Here is a 16,587-nt window from a genome sequence, read left to right as displayed (position 1 = left end):
AGAGTTCCATTAGCTTTTACATCTCTGTGGATACTACTTGATACGTACAACACTGTACTGAAATGATTCCTTCAAATACTTATCTCCCCACTGTGATTCACCAGGGGAAAAATCCAGTCACTAATATTTTTATCTACATCACATTATATGTTATAATGTTCAATAAATATATTTCGTTAGCTAAACCATGCTCCACTTTTTAAATTATATTATTTTTAAATTAAGTTGAACATTTCAAAGGGAAAGTATATATTATTGAAGAAAGAATACACAACATAAATTGATCTTCTGAAAATAAGATAAATCAGTACAAGTCATATACGTAACAAGGCTGTTAAATGTTTAGATAACAAAACAGAAAAAAAAGTTTCTCAAGCTTTTTACTGATGCAATAATTTGATGACAAATTTCATGAACACAGAGACTCTAAGACCTTCCAAGGGTGGCTTGCCTTTCCTTGACTGTTTAGAATCAGTGATGCAGAACAAGCAAATATATCAACTCCTAAGAGTAATGATTAAACATTAAATTGAACTAATTGAATTTCTGAACAACCAAAGCAAAAGTAGGAAATAAAATATGCATGTTTCCTTCTATAAGTAGGCAAACTTTTAATTAAAATCTTATTTTCATAGTAGATACCTACATTGATCATATAATATTTGCAAGTTACTTACAAAAGGCAAACAAAATGTTAATATTTGGAAATTATATGTTTATACATTCCTCCTTAAGTAATGTAACTATTTAAAAGAAAATATATGTATATATATAATTATACATATTTATAATGAATAGCACGTAATTATATAGATAGGTAGATATTTATACATATACAATTGCATAGAAAGATATAATTCATTTTCTTACTTGGCCATGTACTATATTGTACTATTATATCACATATTTGCTTGTTTTTGTCCAGTTGAACCACCTTTGGCAAGAGTTATTTCTAAAATCCAACTCTGAATACCAGATAAGCAAATTCTTTGGATATAGTCCTTACGTTGGCTATTTTAACATTTCCAAATTATTTTGAGATAGCAAAAAGAATGTTGATGTCTAACAAATTATACATATAGGTAATTATATATACTTAACACATATATAATTGTGCATATATATACATACACATTTTAATCATGTGTGTATATATAATTATGTGTGTGTGTATATATACACACACACATATATACACACACATATACATATATGTACTTTAAATTTCCACCATAAATAATGGAGTTTCCTATGTTGGTAATATGTGGCATTATGGAACCCTTTAAGATTTTTGTTTTTGAGGATTCTAACCAGGCATGTCCATGTGCTGTATCTCTCATGTGTAACACTGAACACTATGAAAAAATTAAAACTGCCTTGAATATAATTCCTGCACTGAGGTTACATATTCACGTTTTCAGCTGTTGAACGGGCCACAGCAAAGGAATGGTTTTCTCTGAATTGCAAATATTTGCTACTATAAGAAAAAAGAGAAAAGGAGAGACAGACAGACATAATTGTGGTGACAAGTACCTGGGATCCTAGCCACAGTATCATACAACTGACCAAGACAGACTAAATGCTTCCCTCAGCTTGACTAAGTTTCAGAAAATTTTCACAAATGTATGTCCCTTGCCACCCTTTTCTTAGAGTATTTGCTTTAGAAAAGTTTCCATTGTAATTTCTTTCTCTGCCCCTCTAAAATATAAATCTCCTCCTAGCTGCTTGACAATTTTACAGTCCAGTAATGTCTTTCTCAAGGAACTGGGAGACAACACTTTGAAATATATAATCATCAAGGACAATAACATCCTCATCTCCCAGTCTCTGTGGGAGTTTAAGAGTCTAAGTTTGATAGATAAATGCAGATTAGCAAATACAGATGGCATAGTCACATTGACTAATCTCCTCTCCAATATCATCTAGTACTTTTCCACTGGCTCATTCCAGTACTTAAAAACTCTCCTGCCCTCTGATTCAGTGGAGTTGAGTTCAATTTCTCTTCTGTATTGCAGCAATCTTGAGCAATCTTCCTTGACTGTTTAACTTGTCCAGTGCAAATTTTCTTTTTCATATCAAACACTTTATATAAAGTACCTATTTATTTTTATCTCATTTTTATATGATTACTTTTAAATTTAGAGAATATTTTATTATAAAGAGTGATTTCTTGAAAAGGAAGGCTCTTTAAGCCCCATTTAAAAATTTTTATAATGAAGTTAGTACATATAAATGTTGGATATAGTGAGAATATGAATATTATGGTATAGTCATGTTGAATACGCCTAATACATTATACCCATCGAACTCATTCTTTTTTCTTAAACACATATTATAAGACAAGATAATCTTGATTTCTCTGCTTTCCATTAATCAAGTTTTTCCAATTTGATTAATCTATGTAATTTCCCTAGTCTAATTTGTTTTGCTGATTTTGAATGGTCTTTTTATCAATTCACACAGTTTTCTCTCCTATCTGCTCTCTCATTCTTAGTTGTTCTACTGTTACAAAATTCTTAATATTTCTGTCATTGTTTGATAACCAAATGAATATAAATTGAGTTGAAAGGGAATTTTAACTGTTTAAATAATTTCCTTAATTTTGCCTTGAATCCCAAAAACTGCAAAACTAAATCCAGAAGCCATTAGAGTGGTGTGTATATATAGAAAGACATACAAAAATTTATATATGTAAAGATCCCTGCTCACATAGAGACATTTTCATAGCAGGTAAAGCAGTAAATAAAAAAATAAATATATAAGTAAAGTACATAATATGTTAGAAAGTTATAAGTGCTATGTAAAAAAAAAGTAAAACAGGGTAAAATATCTGGAGAAAGAGAGAGATAGAGATACAGGTACAGATGTAGATACAGATACATATTCACCAATTGCATGCAAAAAAAATTTTCTTTACAATGGAGCTACTACTGACATGTATTTTACCTCATGTTCTCTGTTGATGAAAGTACAATAGTTTACAGTTTAGGTGAAGAAAATTACTATATTATAATCTTGAACTTCATAAAATTAAAAAATTATGGGTAAAAAAAGACTGCATTAAAAATATAAAATTAGATTAAATATTTAGTCGAAATGTAGCTAGTATGGTCTCTAATAGAGAAAAAAATCAAAATGTGTAACTAATGAGATATGACATTAAGTCAATACAATGAATTCTATACTTTTTGATAAAAGACATATTAGAAATAAATGAAATGAATATAGAGATGAAGTATCCTGAATCACTGAAAAAAAAGTTCTAGAGAAAAAATAAGAAATAAATTAAATATTATTCTATAAACTTTTTTGATATAAAGTGAATGTTATTAAATTTACAGGTTTTAAAATTTTTAACATATAGTATTTAATTTAGATGACAGAAATAGCTTTCTTGAGCATGGTTTCTTCCTTTTTTACAGACAAACTGCAGATTATTTTATTTTTCAATATTATTTCCAAGTATTAGGCATAGCCATCAATTTTTCTCTTGAAATCTAATATATTCAGTTTTGTGTGTGAATGGGAATAGTTCATATTTCTTCCATTTCTAATACTCTTAGAACTAGCTTAATTTAAAATATCAAAAGAATTTAAATTATGTACAAAATAATTCTGAAAAGGATTGTTGGGCTCTATCTTTTCAAGAAAAAGAAAAGGAGGCATTTTCATAAACAATTTCAGCAAAGTTTCAAGATATAAAATCAATGTACAAAAATTAGTAGCATTTCTATACAGCAATAACATTCAAGCTGAGAGTCAAATCAAAATCACAATACCGTTTACAATAGCACACAAAAAAATGAAATGCCTAGGAAAACAGCTAACCAAAGAGATGAAAGATCTCTACAAGGAGAACTACAAACCACTGCTGAAAGAAATCAGAGATGACACTAAGAGTTGGAAAAACATTCCCTGCTCATGGATTAAAAGAATCAACATTATTAAAATGACCATACTTCCCAGAGCAATTTACAGATTCAACACTATTCCTATCAAACTACCAACATCATTTTTCACAGAATTAGAAAAAAAATTTCTAAACTTCATAGGGAATGAAAAAGAGCCCAAATAGTCTAAGCAATCCTAAGCCAAAAGAACCAATCCGGAAGCATCACACTACCCAACCTCAAGCTGTACTATAAAACTACAGCAACCATAAAAGCATGTACTGGTACAAAAACAGACACACGGACCAATGGAACAGAGGAGAGGACTCAAAAATAAAACCACACACCTAAAACCACTAAATTAAAGATTTAAATGTAAGACCTCAAACTGTAAAAATTCTAAAAGAAAATCTAGGACATTCCCTTCTTGACATTGGCCTCGGCAAACAATTTATGGCTAAGTCCCCAAAAGCAATTGCAACAAAAACAAAAATTGTCAAGTGGGACTTCATTAAACTAAAGAATTTCTGCATAGCAAAAGAAATTTTCAATAGAATAAGTAGACAACCTACAGAACAGGAGAAAATGTTTGCAAACTATGCATCTAACAAACGTCTAATACCTAGAATCTATAAGGAGCATAAACACATCAACAAGCAAAAAATTTTTTAATAAAAATAAAAATAAAAAATAAGCAAAGGACATGAACAGACATTTCTCATACATGCAGAAGTCATACATGCAGCCAACGAACATATGAAAAAATGTTTACCATCACTAATCATCAGAGAAATGCAAAACAAAACCACAATGAGATACCATTTCACACTAGTCAGAATGGCTAGTATTAAAAAATCAAAAAATAACAGATGCTGTCACGTCAACAGAGAAAACTGAATGCTTATACACTGTTGCTGGGAATGTAAATTAGTTCAGCCACTGTGGAAAGAAGTTTGGAGATTTCTCAAAGAACTTTAAACAGTTACCATTTGACTCAACAATCACATTACTGGGTATATACCAAAAGGAAAATAAATCATTATGCCAAAAGACACATGCACTCATATGTTCATTGCAGCACTATTCACACAATAGCAGACATGGAATCAGCCTAGGTGCTCATCAGAGGTGGATTGGATAAAGAAAATGTGGTACATATACACCAAAGAATACTATGTACCATAAAAAGAGTGAAATAATGTCCTTTACAGAACCATAGATGCAGCTAGCACCATATTCCTAAACAAACTAACACAGGAATGGAAAACCAAATACCACATGTCCTCACTTGTAAGTGGAAGCTAAACACTGACTACACATGGACACAAAGAAGGGAACAATAAACACTGAAGACTACTACAGGGAGGAGGATTAGAGGAAAACAGTCACCAATAAGCTAGAGTCTAGAAAGGCAACTGAGTCATTGGCAAATGCAAAGGTCTGGCTAGCAGCAACACAGACTCCGAGAACTAGCTGGAGAAGACAACCCACATGCTACGAAGGATTTTCTAAAGCCGGGGTAAAATGGATTCAAGAACCAGAATTAGGAGGAGTGCAAAAGAGTGTCAGATAGGGGAGAAGTAGCAACCTGGAAAGAAAGCCAGACAGACTGAACTTCACTGAACCTGGCATGGGAGTGGTTTTCTACTGTGCTCTCCCCTTGAACTGTTACTCCCCAAGCTTCTTTCACTCTGAATACTCTCTTAATTTTGGCAATTGATCAATAAAAAGAGAACATCAGAACTAAGTATCAAATAGGTGATTCGTTATTTTTAAGTAATACTTAATTGTCCTAGTGTATTTTGCAGTAAGCAGTTACTAGATAAGTAATGTTAAGACTATAGCGCTAACAATTTCATTGGTAGAAAACAGAACTAAAATGTATGCTATTTAACACAAAAACTTCATTTAATTGAGTCCATTAGTGTTATAAAGCAGTAGCTCCTTTTTTATCAGATTTATTTATTCATATTTCCCAGATAAAATATCCTAGAAAGTCATATATACACATCTCTGCAGATGCAATAACCATGATGAGCATAATGAGAAAGTACAATTCATGTATTTAAGCACAGAACCCTTTAGAAAAAGGAAAATCCTGAAAGTATGTTGAGCGATTTTTCTCTAGTTTTGTATTTTGCCCACACAGACACTAGTTCAAACTTTTATCAAGAAGGTCATAATATTTTCTTTTGTCACAGAGAAAGCAATGAAAAGAATAAGACTAAAGCAGTGTATCACCACTGCCTTGAGCCAGATAGGGTCAATCAGTGTCAAAAGTGACAAGAGAAGACACTGAGGCAATATAGCTTTTCAGAGCGAATCTTTGGGGCCCACAAATGAGAAAGTCTTGTGAGAGCAATGAAAAAGAGAGTGGGAGGCAGAGTAACAGCAAGGTGGGGAAAATCCTGGTATCAATTTGAATTTTCTTAAGTAAGTAATTTGTTTGTGATATGAGGCTTAGTGGAAACACAGAGCTAATTAGTCTAACTTTTCAAGCTTATTCTCTGATAATTTTAAATATCTGAATGTTTAATTTTCTTTACTCCAATGTAAGCACTCATTGACAAAGCTGTGCCCTTTCCCAGTAGTCAAATAAGGTTAAAAGACTCTTTCTTATTAGTATTTACCTGTTTAAATATAAAAGAAACTACAATGCTAAGAAAGGGGATAGAGAAAGGACTGTGTGACCTGGTGTATCCATCTATGGAGCAAAACTAAAACTTCAAAAATAGACCTTGGAATATTTACAATTTTGGACAAATCCCACATTTTCTATTACAAATAGGTGGATTATTCAATAAAAATACAGATTTCAATCTCCACATAATACTAACACAAAAATAAATTGCAGCTCAATTAGCAATGTTGATGTGAACTTGAAAATATTTTTAAAAACATAAAAGGAAATTGCATAATTAGATGAGAATCTTTTTAGCAAGAAGTTAGCAAAAGGGAGAGAAAAAAATAATTTTGTGTGTATATGTATATATTTTTTCTTAGATTATGAAATAGTTTACATGATATGAAAAGTAAATAGCCAAATTATTGGCTAGAGAAAGCAGCACAAAGTATAATGGATGAAAAAACAATATACTTATAATTAAAGACTTTATATAAAGCTATAAGGACTAGATTAACACCCGTAGAAACTGGATCATGATGTGTAAAGGACATTATTAGAAAATTTGAAATATTAAATATAATGAATAAACATGTAAATGCTTAACCTCTTGTTTACTTAAATCAATGCTAACTAAAATATCTTTAAAAATAATTTTAATACTAACATAAAACTTTGGGAAGTGTTTGTGAAAAAGGAGAGTCTTTTTTATTTTTGCTGACAATGTAGTTTGCTGAGAAAGCAATTTTGAAATATATATTAATGGATGTAATTGGCAATATGTATCAAAATATATCAACAACTTTTTTAAATGTTTTGCTTTGTGGTCTATACGGAAATCATCACAAATATAGTCAAAGTGTTAGCAACAGGAATATTCATTGGAGCACTACTGATAATAGTAAAACATTAAAAACAACTATTCAATAATAAATGTGGTATTTTCCAGATAAATTATAGCCACACAGTAGCATATGTGCCTATAAAAAAGGAAAATTGTAGATAAACAATGCGTTCTTCTCTTTCGTGCTCTTTTTATAGAATGAGATTATATATTTCTGATTCTAAGAGGGTCTCTTTTCAGGTAATGGACTTATAGAAGACTTTAGTTCATTTTCTTATGCATATTTTCAAGTATTCTGCAGCAAATATGCATTTCTTTTGTAAAATGTAAATTATAAAAGTTATAAAAGCAAATCTAACAGAGCTTTCTTTTATATGTAGAGGAAAAGAATTAAACTAATTAAATAATCTAAGCTCTTTAAAAACTAATTTTAAAAAGCTACTTCATTATAATGGCTTTCTAAGGATACTGTCTCACAATCTGAAACTCTGCTTTAGCATTTTATTTGACAGATCTATATGTTTGACTATTGATTGTTGAAGAACTGCAACAGTCATTTCTTGCAATGTTTCTGATTTATGAATCATTCATTTACTGCTATTTGTATACTGCGAGAGTAAAATGACACTTTCTTATAACAAATAATAAAGACAACGTATGTTTTTTAAAATGTAAAATGCAGGATTTTACTTCTTGGTGAAATGCCTGATTTATTGTTGCTAATATGTACATGTACATGTATTTATGTGCTTTCATTATCAACAAACATTGGCTATATAAAGAAAAATAAGACCTTGGTGCTATAGACTGAATGTTTGTATCCTCCCAAAATTCATTCGTTGAAACCTAATTACCAATGTGATGGTATTACGAAGTGGCATCTTTGGCAGGTAAATAGGCCCTGAGGGAGTCCTCATGAATGAGAGTGACGCCCTTATAGAAGAGATTCTGAGAGCTACCTTGCTCCTTCCACCATGTGAGGACATAGCTGAAAGGTGCCATCTGTGAACCAGGAAGCAGGACCTCACCAAACACTGAATCTGCCAGTATCTTGATCTAGAACTTCTCAGCCTCCATAACTGTAAAAAATACATTTCTGTTGTTTATAAGCCATGCAGTTTATGGTATTTTGGTATTGCAGCCTGAGAAAACTAAGACAATTGGGACTACCAAGAGTATATTTGCATATCAAGAGATTAAAAATATGGTCAGGCATGGTGGCTCATGCCTGTAATCCCAGCACTTTGGGAGGCCGAGGCTGGTGGATCCCCTGAGGTCAGGAGTTTAAGACCAGTCTGGCCAGCATGGCAAAGCCCTATCTCTATTAAAAATACAAAAATTAGCCAAGCTTGGTGGTCTGTGCCTGTAATCCCAGGTACTAGGGAGGCTGAGGAACAAGAATCGCTTAAACCCTGGAGGCGGAGGTTGAAGTGAGCCAAGATGGCACCACTTCACTCTAGCCTGGGTGACAGAACAAGATTCCATCTCAGAAAAAAAAAAAAAATGCTAGTTACAAATTCCTCAAAAGAGCTTGAGTAATATTATATAATATTCAAGGATGCGTAGTTCACGCTTGGTGATATACTAATGCTCATGCTAAAAGCTGCTTTTAAGAGGACATAGTCATTCCTCTCCAATCTGCATTTTAACACCCTCTCTACTTGCTTTACTTCTCAGCCTCCATAACTGTAAAAAATACATTTCTGTTGTTTATAAGACACCCAGTTTAATTTTCTTGCATGTACAAATAAATGAAGATAAATGTTGACAGATTAATGAATATCTGCTAAGACTAGAATTTGCCTATACATTGTAAATTTAAGATCATTCAATTTCCTTAAAAGGAAAGAATATATATTGAGCCAGTGCTGCCCATTGTAACGCTTCCAGGGACCAAGTCCAAAAGTAAAGTAGAGTGTTCCAGTCGTATCAAATGATTTTTTAAACATATGTTATAAGAAAAAGTAATTATTCACGGCATTAATATTTTCTTTGAACTGTAGTTATTTTTCCATTAAACATATATAACTGGGAATATAATATTTATTGATATTTAAACATTGGTAAAAACATTCTATTTTATTTTAAGAAAACTAGAAAGTTTCAATTATTTACCTATGAGTGATTTGAAGGGAGGTTTTCTAATCAAATCATTTTGAACAGCAATTTGGGAATTACAAATGATCAAATGATACTCCCCAAAACAATCCTCCTCTGAAAAAAAAAAAAAATATATATATATATATATATTCGAGATTACCCAAGAATTTAATGCAAATTCAAATTAACCATTTTATATATCACAAGCTGACTTTATCATCTTTCTCATTTTATTAGTGTAACCTTGCCTTCCAGGTTATACCTTATTTTTCCAAAAATCTTTATTGAAAATAAAGTATATACATACGTGTGTATATATGTGTGGATGAATGTATATATATATTAAATATATATATATATATTCTTTTTATAAGGACTTTTAGAATTTCCCTAAAAGAAAATGTGCTTCAAGATATAAATATTCATTGTGTTTTATATGGAAACCTAGTTCTTTTCTTTTTTATTATTTTTCTTTGCTGCATTGAAAGATAGAAAATAAGTAATGCCATTACCCTGCTGTGAGAGTTGAAGGATTAAAGTGTCCTTTTCTTCTGAAAAAGAACACTAATTTTTATTTTCCTAATGATTTATGAGTAATGGACATCAAAATCCATTGTGAAAGAACAAAACAAGAATGTATTTTTTATTTCTGTGTTTAGGAATAAAAAGGATTAAAGTAGAGGTTGTCTAGAAACCCTGAAGAGGAAAGCAAACTGTGAGAATTACTGAAAGGCACAGAGAATCCTATAAGCTAAACCAAGAAAAGCCATCCAAGCAAAAAACGTCTTCTGTCCAGGAAGAGCCCTGTCAATGTATCTGGTGACAGAATAGGCAGTTTCAGAATTCATGGGGAACCTGAATTCTACAACTGCAAGTCTCAACCATAAAGTTTCATATGCCTCAGTTCAATGATACTTCCAACATTCATGCAGCAGACCTACATTATTTGCAGATTGAATATTTGCAAATTTTTCTACTTACTAAAATTTATTTGTAACCCTAACATTAATACGAGTTGCTCTTTCTCAGTGATTATAGGGATGTGCAGAGCAGTAAAAATTTTGAGTCACCTCTTCCTTCTTTCCGTTTTCATACTATAAACAAGTATTCTTTTCACAGTCTACTTAGTACCACAGTTTTAGCATTTTTGTGCCTTTTCTTGGTGATTTTGCCATTTAAAATGCTCCAAATGTAGTGTTGAAGTGCTTTTTAGTGTTCCTAAGCACAAGAGGGCCATGGTGTGCTTTATGGAGACAATATGTGTGTTAGGTAAGCTGTAGGCATGAGTTAGAGCACTGTTGGCAATAAGTTCAAAGTAAATGGATCACCAATATATACTAAATAGGTGACTTTAAATAGAACCACAAGAAAAATAATGTTATATATTGATTCTTTAGCAAAGATATGACCAGAGACTCACAGGAACTTAACTGTGTTTCCTCTAGGAGCAGTAGTTAAGTATTCACCTATTCAGTGTTTAAGGCAACTTTATAGAACATAACTGTTCTAAATAATGAGAATCATTTGTATGTATTTATCTATCATATATCTATTTATCTATCTATTATCCATCTCTCTATATGTTGAATGCATATATATAAGCAAAACAAGTCTACAGTATTCTTCAGAAAGCAGAATGTCTGAATACTTCCATTATTTGGAAACAAAATAATGGACTTTTGAATAATCAATAGGTAAAAAAATTAAATTAAGAGTAATAATGTATTTTGAACTAAATGAAAACACAATATATTAAAATCTCTGGGATACAACTAAAACAAGTTAGAAATTTATAGCACTATATGGTTATATTAGAATTAAAAAGATCTCATGTCAATAACCTGCAAGCTCACCCTAACAAACTAGAAAAAGAAGAAATTAAACTCATAAAAATTAGAAAGAAAATGATAAAGATCACAGCATAAATAAATAAAACAATTCACAAGGTCTTTCATCATTTTATTTTATTCTTCTCCTGTCTTATATTATTATTGTTATGTATTTTAACTCCACAGATGATATGATTATGGTTTATGTGTTCCATATTTATTTATATTTACCCATCTATTTATCTTTTCCTGTATTCTTTGTTTTCTTCAATTCTTGTGTTTTTATCTGAGATAATTTTCCTTCTTTTAATAAAACTCATTTATTATTTTATGTGGTGCATGTCCACTGGCTAGGAAATCTAATTTTTGTTTGTCTGAAATATTCTTATTTCACCTTAATTTTTGAAAAATAATGCTGCTGGCTATAGAATTCAATGCTGGCAGTTGTTTTCTTTCTGCACAATAAAGTTGTCATAGTCTTGTTTTCTGTCTTATAACCTTACTGTTAAACAGACAGCTATGGTTGAATGTTAACCTTTTGAAGATTATAAGTCTTTTTTGTCTTTGCACTTTTAGTATAATTTCTCTTTTATTTTTAGCTGTGTCATTAAGATATGCCTATGTGTTTGGGGTTCCTAGGCTTTACTGAACTGGTGCTTTTTATGTCTCTCATCAGTTTTGGAGAATTGTTAACTAGAATCACTTCAAAAATTGCCTTTGTCTATTCTGTCATGCTTTTTTACTGGGATTCAAATCACATATATGTTAATGCTTTTCACCATGACACACATATTTCTTACACTCACATCCATATCTTATCTTTTTACTTCTCTTCATGCTTTCCTAAAGACATCTTCTACTTTCTTTAAGTTTATTTATCTTTGCTTTTGCTGGGTATAACTTATATTTAAACTTATATATTAAGTTCTTAGTATCAGTTAGTGTATCTTCCATTTGATTATTTTCAGAGATTTTATTTTTCTGATAAAATTTACTATCATTTCAATATTTTTATGAACATATTAGTCACAAATATTTTAGTCTTAGGACAATTAAAAAAAAGGATTAGCAGCCTCCTAGAAAGATATTATAGGATGAGAAGAAGGCTTTACATAATGCAATTCCTATTTTCCACACAGAAACACCATCATCTAAGGGATATATAGGTGATGGGGGGTTTGAATAAGAACTGAATATAAACAACACAAAGTGAGTATTAAATTAACTGAAGATGAACAACCCAAAGATAATATTAAATCATTTAATCAGGAACAATAGTGACACAACCTATCAAAACCTGTGGGATACAGCAAAGGCAGTGGTAAGAGGAAAGTTCATAGCCCTAAACGCCTATAGCAAAAAGACTGAAAGAGCTCCAACTGACATTCTAAGGTCACACCTCAAGGAACTAGAGAAACAAGAACAAACCAAGCCCAAATCCAGCAGAAGAAAGGAAATAACCAAGATCAGAGCAGAACTAAATAAAACTGGGACAAACAAACAAAAATACAAAAGGTAAATGTAACAAAAACCAGTTCTTTGAAAAGATAAAGCTGACAGACCATTAGCAAGATTAACCAAGAAAAGAAGAGAGAAAATCCAAATTACCTCAATAAAAAGCAAAACGAGATATTGCAACTGACAGCACAGAAATACAAAAGATCATTCAAGGTCATTATGAACATTTTACATGCATAAACTAGAAAACCTAGAAGAGACGGATAAATTCCTGGAAAAATACAACTTTCCTAGCTTAAATCAGGAAGAATCAGATACCCTAAACAGACCAATAACAAGTACTGAGATTGAAATGGTAATTTAAAAATTCCCAACAAAAAAAAGTCCAGGACCAGATGGATTCGCAGCAGAATTCCACCAGACATTCAAAGAAGAATTGGATGCAGCTATGAATGCAAGGCCACACAAGGTGGATGGAAGAGTTGTGGAACCAAAGAGAGCCATCTCAAGAGAAGATTCTCAAAGACCAGGTGCCCACTTAACTGTGAAAAAGATATTTGTTGGTGGCATTAAAGAAGACACTGAAGAACATCACCTAAGAGATTATTTTGAACAGTATGGAAAAATTGAAGTGATTGAAATCATGAGTGACCGAGGCAGTGGCAAGAAAAGGGGCTTTGCCTTTGTAACCTTTGATGACCATGACTCCGTGGATAAGATTGTCATTCAGAAATACCATACTGTGAATGGCCACAACTGTGAAGTTACAAAAGCCCTGTCAAAGCAAGAGATGGCTAGTGCTTCATCCAGCCAAAGAGGTCGAAGTGGTTCTAGAAACTTTGGTGGTAGTTGTGGAGGTGGTTTCAGTGGGAACGACAACTTTAGTCATGGAGGAAACTTCAGTGGTCATGGTGGCTTTGGTGGCAGCCATGGTGGTGGTGGATATGGTGGCAATGGGGATGGCTATAATGGATTTGGTAATGATGGAAGCAATTTTGGAGGTGGTGGAAGCTACAAGGATTTTGGCAATTACAACAATCAGTCTTCAAATTTTGGACCCATGAAGGGAGGAAATTTTGGAGGAAGAAGCTCTGGCCCCTATCGTGGTGGAGGCCAGTACTTTGCAAAACCACGAAACCAAGGTGGCTATGGCGGTTCCAGCAGCAGCAGTAGCTATGGCAGTGGCAGAAGATTTTAATTAGGAAACAAAGCTCAGCAGGAGAGGAGAGCCAGAGAAGTAACAGGGAAGCTACAGGTTACAACAGATTTGTGAACCCAGCCAAGCATAGTGGTGGCAGGGCCTAGCTGCTACAAAGAAGACATGTTTTAGACAAATACTCATGTGTATGGGCAAAAAACTCGAGGACTGTATTTGTGACTAATTGTATAACAGGTTATTTTAGTTTCTGTTCTGTGGAAAGTGTAAAGCATTCCAACAAAGGGTTTTAATGTAGATTTTTTTTTTGCACCCATGCTGTTGATTGCTAAATGTAATAGTCTGATCGTGATGCTGAATAAATGTCTTTTTTTTTAATGTGCTGTGTAAAGTTAGTCTACTCTGAAGCCATCTTGGTAAATTTCCCCAACAGTGTGAAGTTAGAATTCCTTCAGGGTGATGCCAGGTTCTATTTGGAATTTATATACAACCTGCTTGGGTGAAGAAGCCATTGTCTTCGGAAACCTTGGTGTAGTTGAACTGATAGTTACTGTTGTGACCTGAAGTTCACCATTAAAAGGGATTATCCAAGCAAAATCATGGAATTATTGGTTATAAAAGTGACTGTTGGCATATCCTATGCAATATATCTAAATTGAATAATGGTACCAGGTAAAATTATAGATGGGAATGAAGCTTGTGTATCATCCATTATCATATGTAATCAATAAACGATTTAATTCTCTTAAAAAAAAAAGAATTAGTGCCAATCCTACTGACACTATTCCACAAGATAGAGAAAAAGGGGAGCCTCCCTAATTCATTCTATGAAGCCAGCATCACCCCAATGCCAAAACCAGGAAAGGACATAACCAAAAAAAAAACTACAGATTGATATTCCTGATGAACATAGATGCTGAAATCCTTAACAAAATACTAGCTAACCGAATCTGACAACACATCAAAAAGATAATCCACAAGTGGGTTTCATACCAGTGATTCAAGGATGGTTTAACATATGCAAGTCAATAAATGTGACATATCACATAAACAGAATTAAGAACAAAAATCACATGATCATCTCCATAGATGCAGAGAAAAGCATTCAACAAAATCCAGCATCCCTTTATGATTAAAACTGTTGGCAAAATCAGCATACAAGTGATATACCGCAATGTAATAAAAGCCATCTATGACAAATCCCCAGCCAACATGATACTGAGTGCGGAAAAGTTGAAAGCATTCCCTCTGAGAACTGCAACAAGACAAGGATGCCCACTCTCACCAGTCATCTTCAACACAGCACTGGAAGTCCTAGTCAGAGCAATCAGACAAGAGAAATAAATAAACGGCATCCAAATCGGTAAACAGGAAGTCAACCGGTCACTGTTTGCTGATGATATAATCATTTACCTCAAAATCCCTAAAGATTCCTCCAGAAAGCTCCTAAAACTGATAAAAGAATTCTGCAAAGTTTCTGGATACAAAATTAATGTACAAAAATTAGTAGCTTTTCTATACACCAATAGCAACCAAGCAGAGAATCAAATCAAAAAATCATCCCCTTTTACAATAGCTGCAAAAATATAAAATTCTTAGGAATACACCTAACCAAGGAGTTGAAAGACATCTACGAGGAAAACTACAAAACACTGCTGAAAGAAATCAAAGATGACAGAAACAAATGGAAACACTTCCCATGCTCATGGATGGGTAGAATCAATATTGCGAGAATGAACATACTGCCAAAAGCAATCTACAAATTCAACACAATCCCCATCAAAATAACACCATCAGTCTTCACAGAATTAGAAAAACAACTCCAAAATTCATAAGGAACCAAAAAAGAGCCCACATAGCCAAAGCAAGACTAAGCAAAAGAACAAATCTGGTGGCATCACACTACCGGATTTCAAACTATACCATAAGGCCATAGTCACCAAAACAGCACGGTACTGGTATAAAAATATGCACATAGACCAATGGAACAGAATAGAGAACCCAGAAATAAACCTAAATACTTAACAGCCAACTGATCTTCAACAAAGCAAACAAAAACATAAAGTGGGGGAAAGAACACATTTCAACAAATGGTACTGGGATAATTGGCTAGCCACACGTAGGAGAATGAAACTGTATCCTCATCTCTCACCTTATACAAAAATCAACTCAAGATAGATTAAGGAATTAAATCTAAGACCTGAAACTATAAAAATTCTAGAAGACAACATTGGAAAAACCCTTCTAGACATTGACTTAGGCAAAGATTTCATGACCAAGAACCCAAAAGCGAATGCAATAAAAACAGAGATAAATATCTAGGACTCAAACTAAAGAGCTTTTGCACGGCAAAAGGAACAGTCAGCAGAGTAAACAGACAAACCACAGAGTTGGAGAAAATCTTCACAATCTGTACACTGACAAAGGACTAATATCCACAATCTACAATGAATTCAAACAAATCAGTAAGAAAAATACAAACTATCCCACCAAAAAGTGGGCTAAGGATGTGAATAGACAATTCTTAAAAGAAGATATACAAATGGCCAACAAACATGTGAAAAAATGTTCAACATCGCTAATGATCAGGGAAATGCAAGTCAAAACCACAATGTGATACCACCTTACTCCTGCAAGAATGGCCATAGTAAAAAAAATCAAAAAACAGATGTTGGCATGGATGCAGT

The 16,587-nt window shown here is 32.7% G+C and overlaps 1 protein-coding gene across 1 annotated transcript; it reads left to right on the top strand.

Moving 5' to 3' along the window:
• Nucleotides 1-9,938: 9,938 nt before the first annotated feature.
• On the top strand, nt 9,939-14,438 carry LOC464260 (heterogeneous nuclear ribonucleoprotein A1-like). Its single transcript, XM_054656847.2, has one exon. The coding sequence runs from the start codon at nt 13,193-13,195 to the stop codon at nt 13,940-13,942; it is 750 nt and encodes a 249-aa protein (XP_054512822.2). The 5' UTR covers nt 9,939-13,192; the 3' UTR covers nt 13,943-14,438.
• Nucleotides 14,439-16,587: the final 2,149 nt, after the last annotated feature.

This window comes from Pan troglodytes, chromosome 7 (genome assembly GCF_028858775.2).
Source record: "Pan troglodytes isolate AG18354 chromosome 7, NHGRI_mPanTro3-v2.0_pri, whole genome shotgun sequence".
Lineage (NCBI taxonomy): Eukaryota > Metazoa > Chordata > Mammalia > Primates > Hominidae > Pan > Pan troglodytes.
This window is presented reverse-complemented; position numbering and strand designations above follow the sequence as displayed.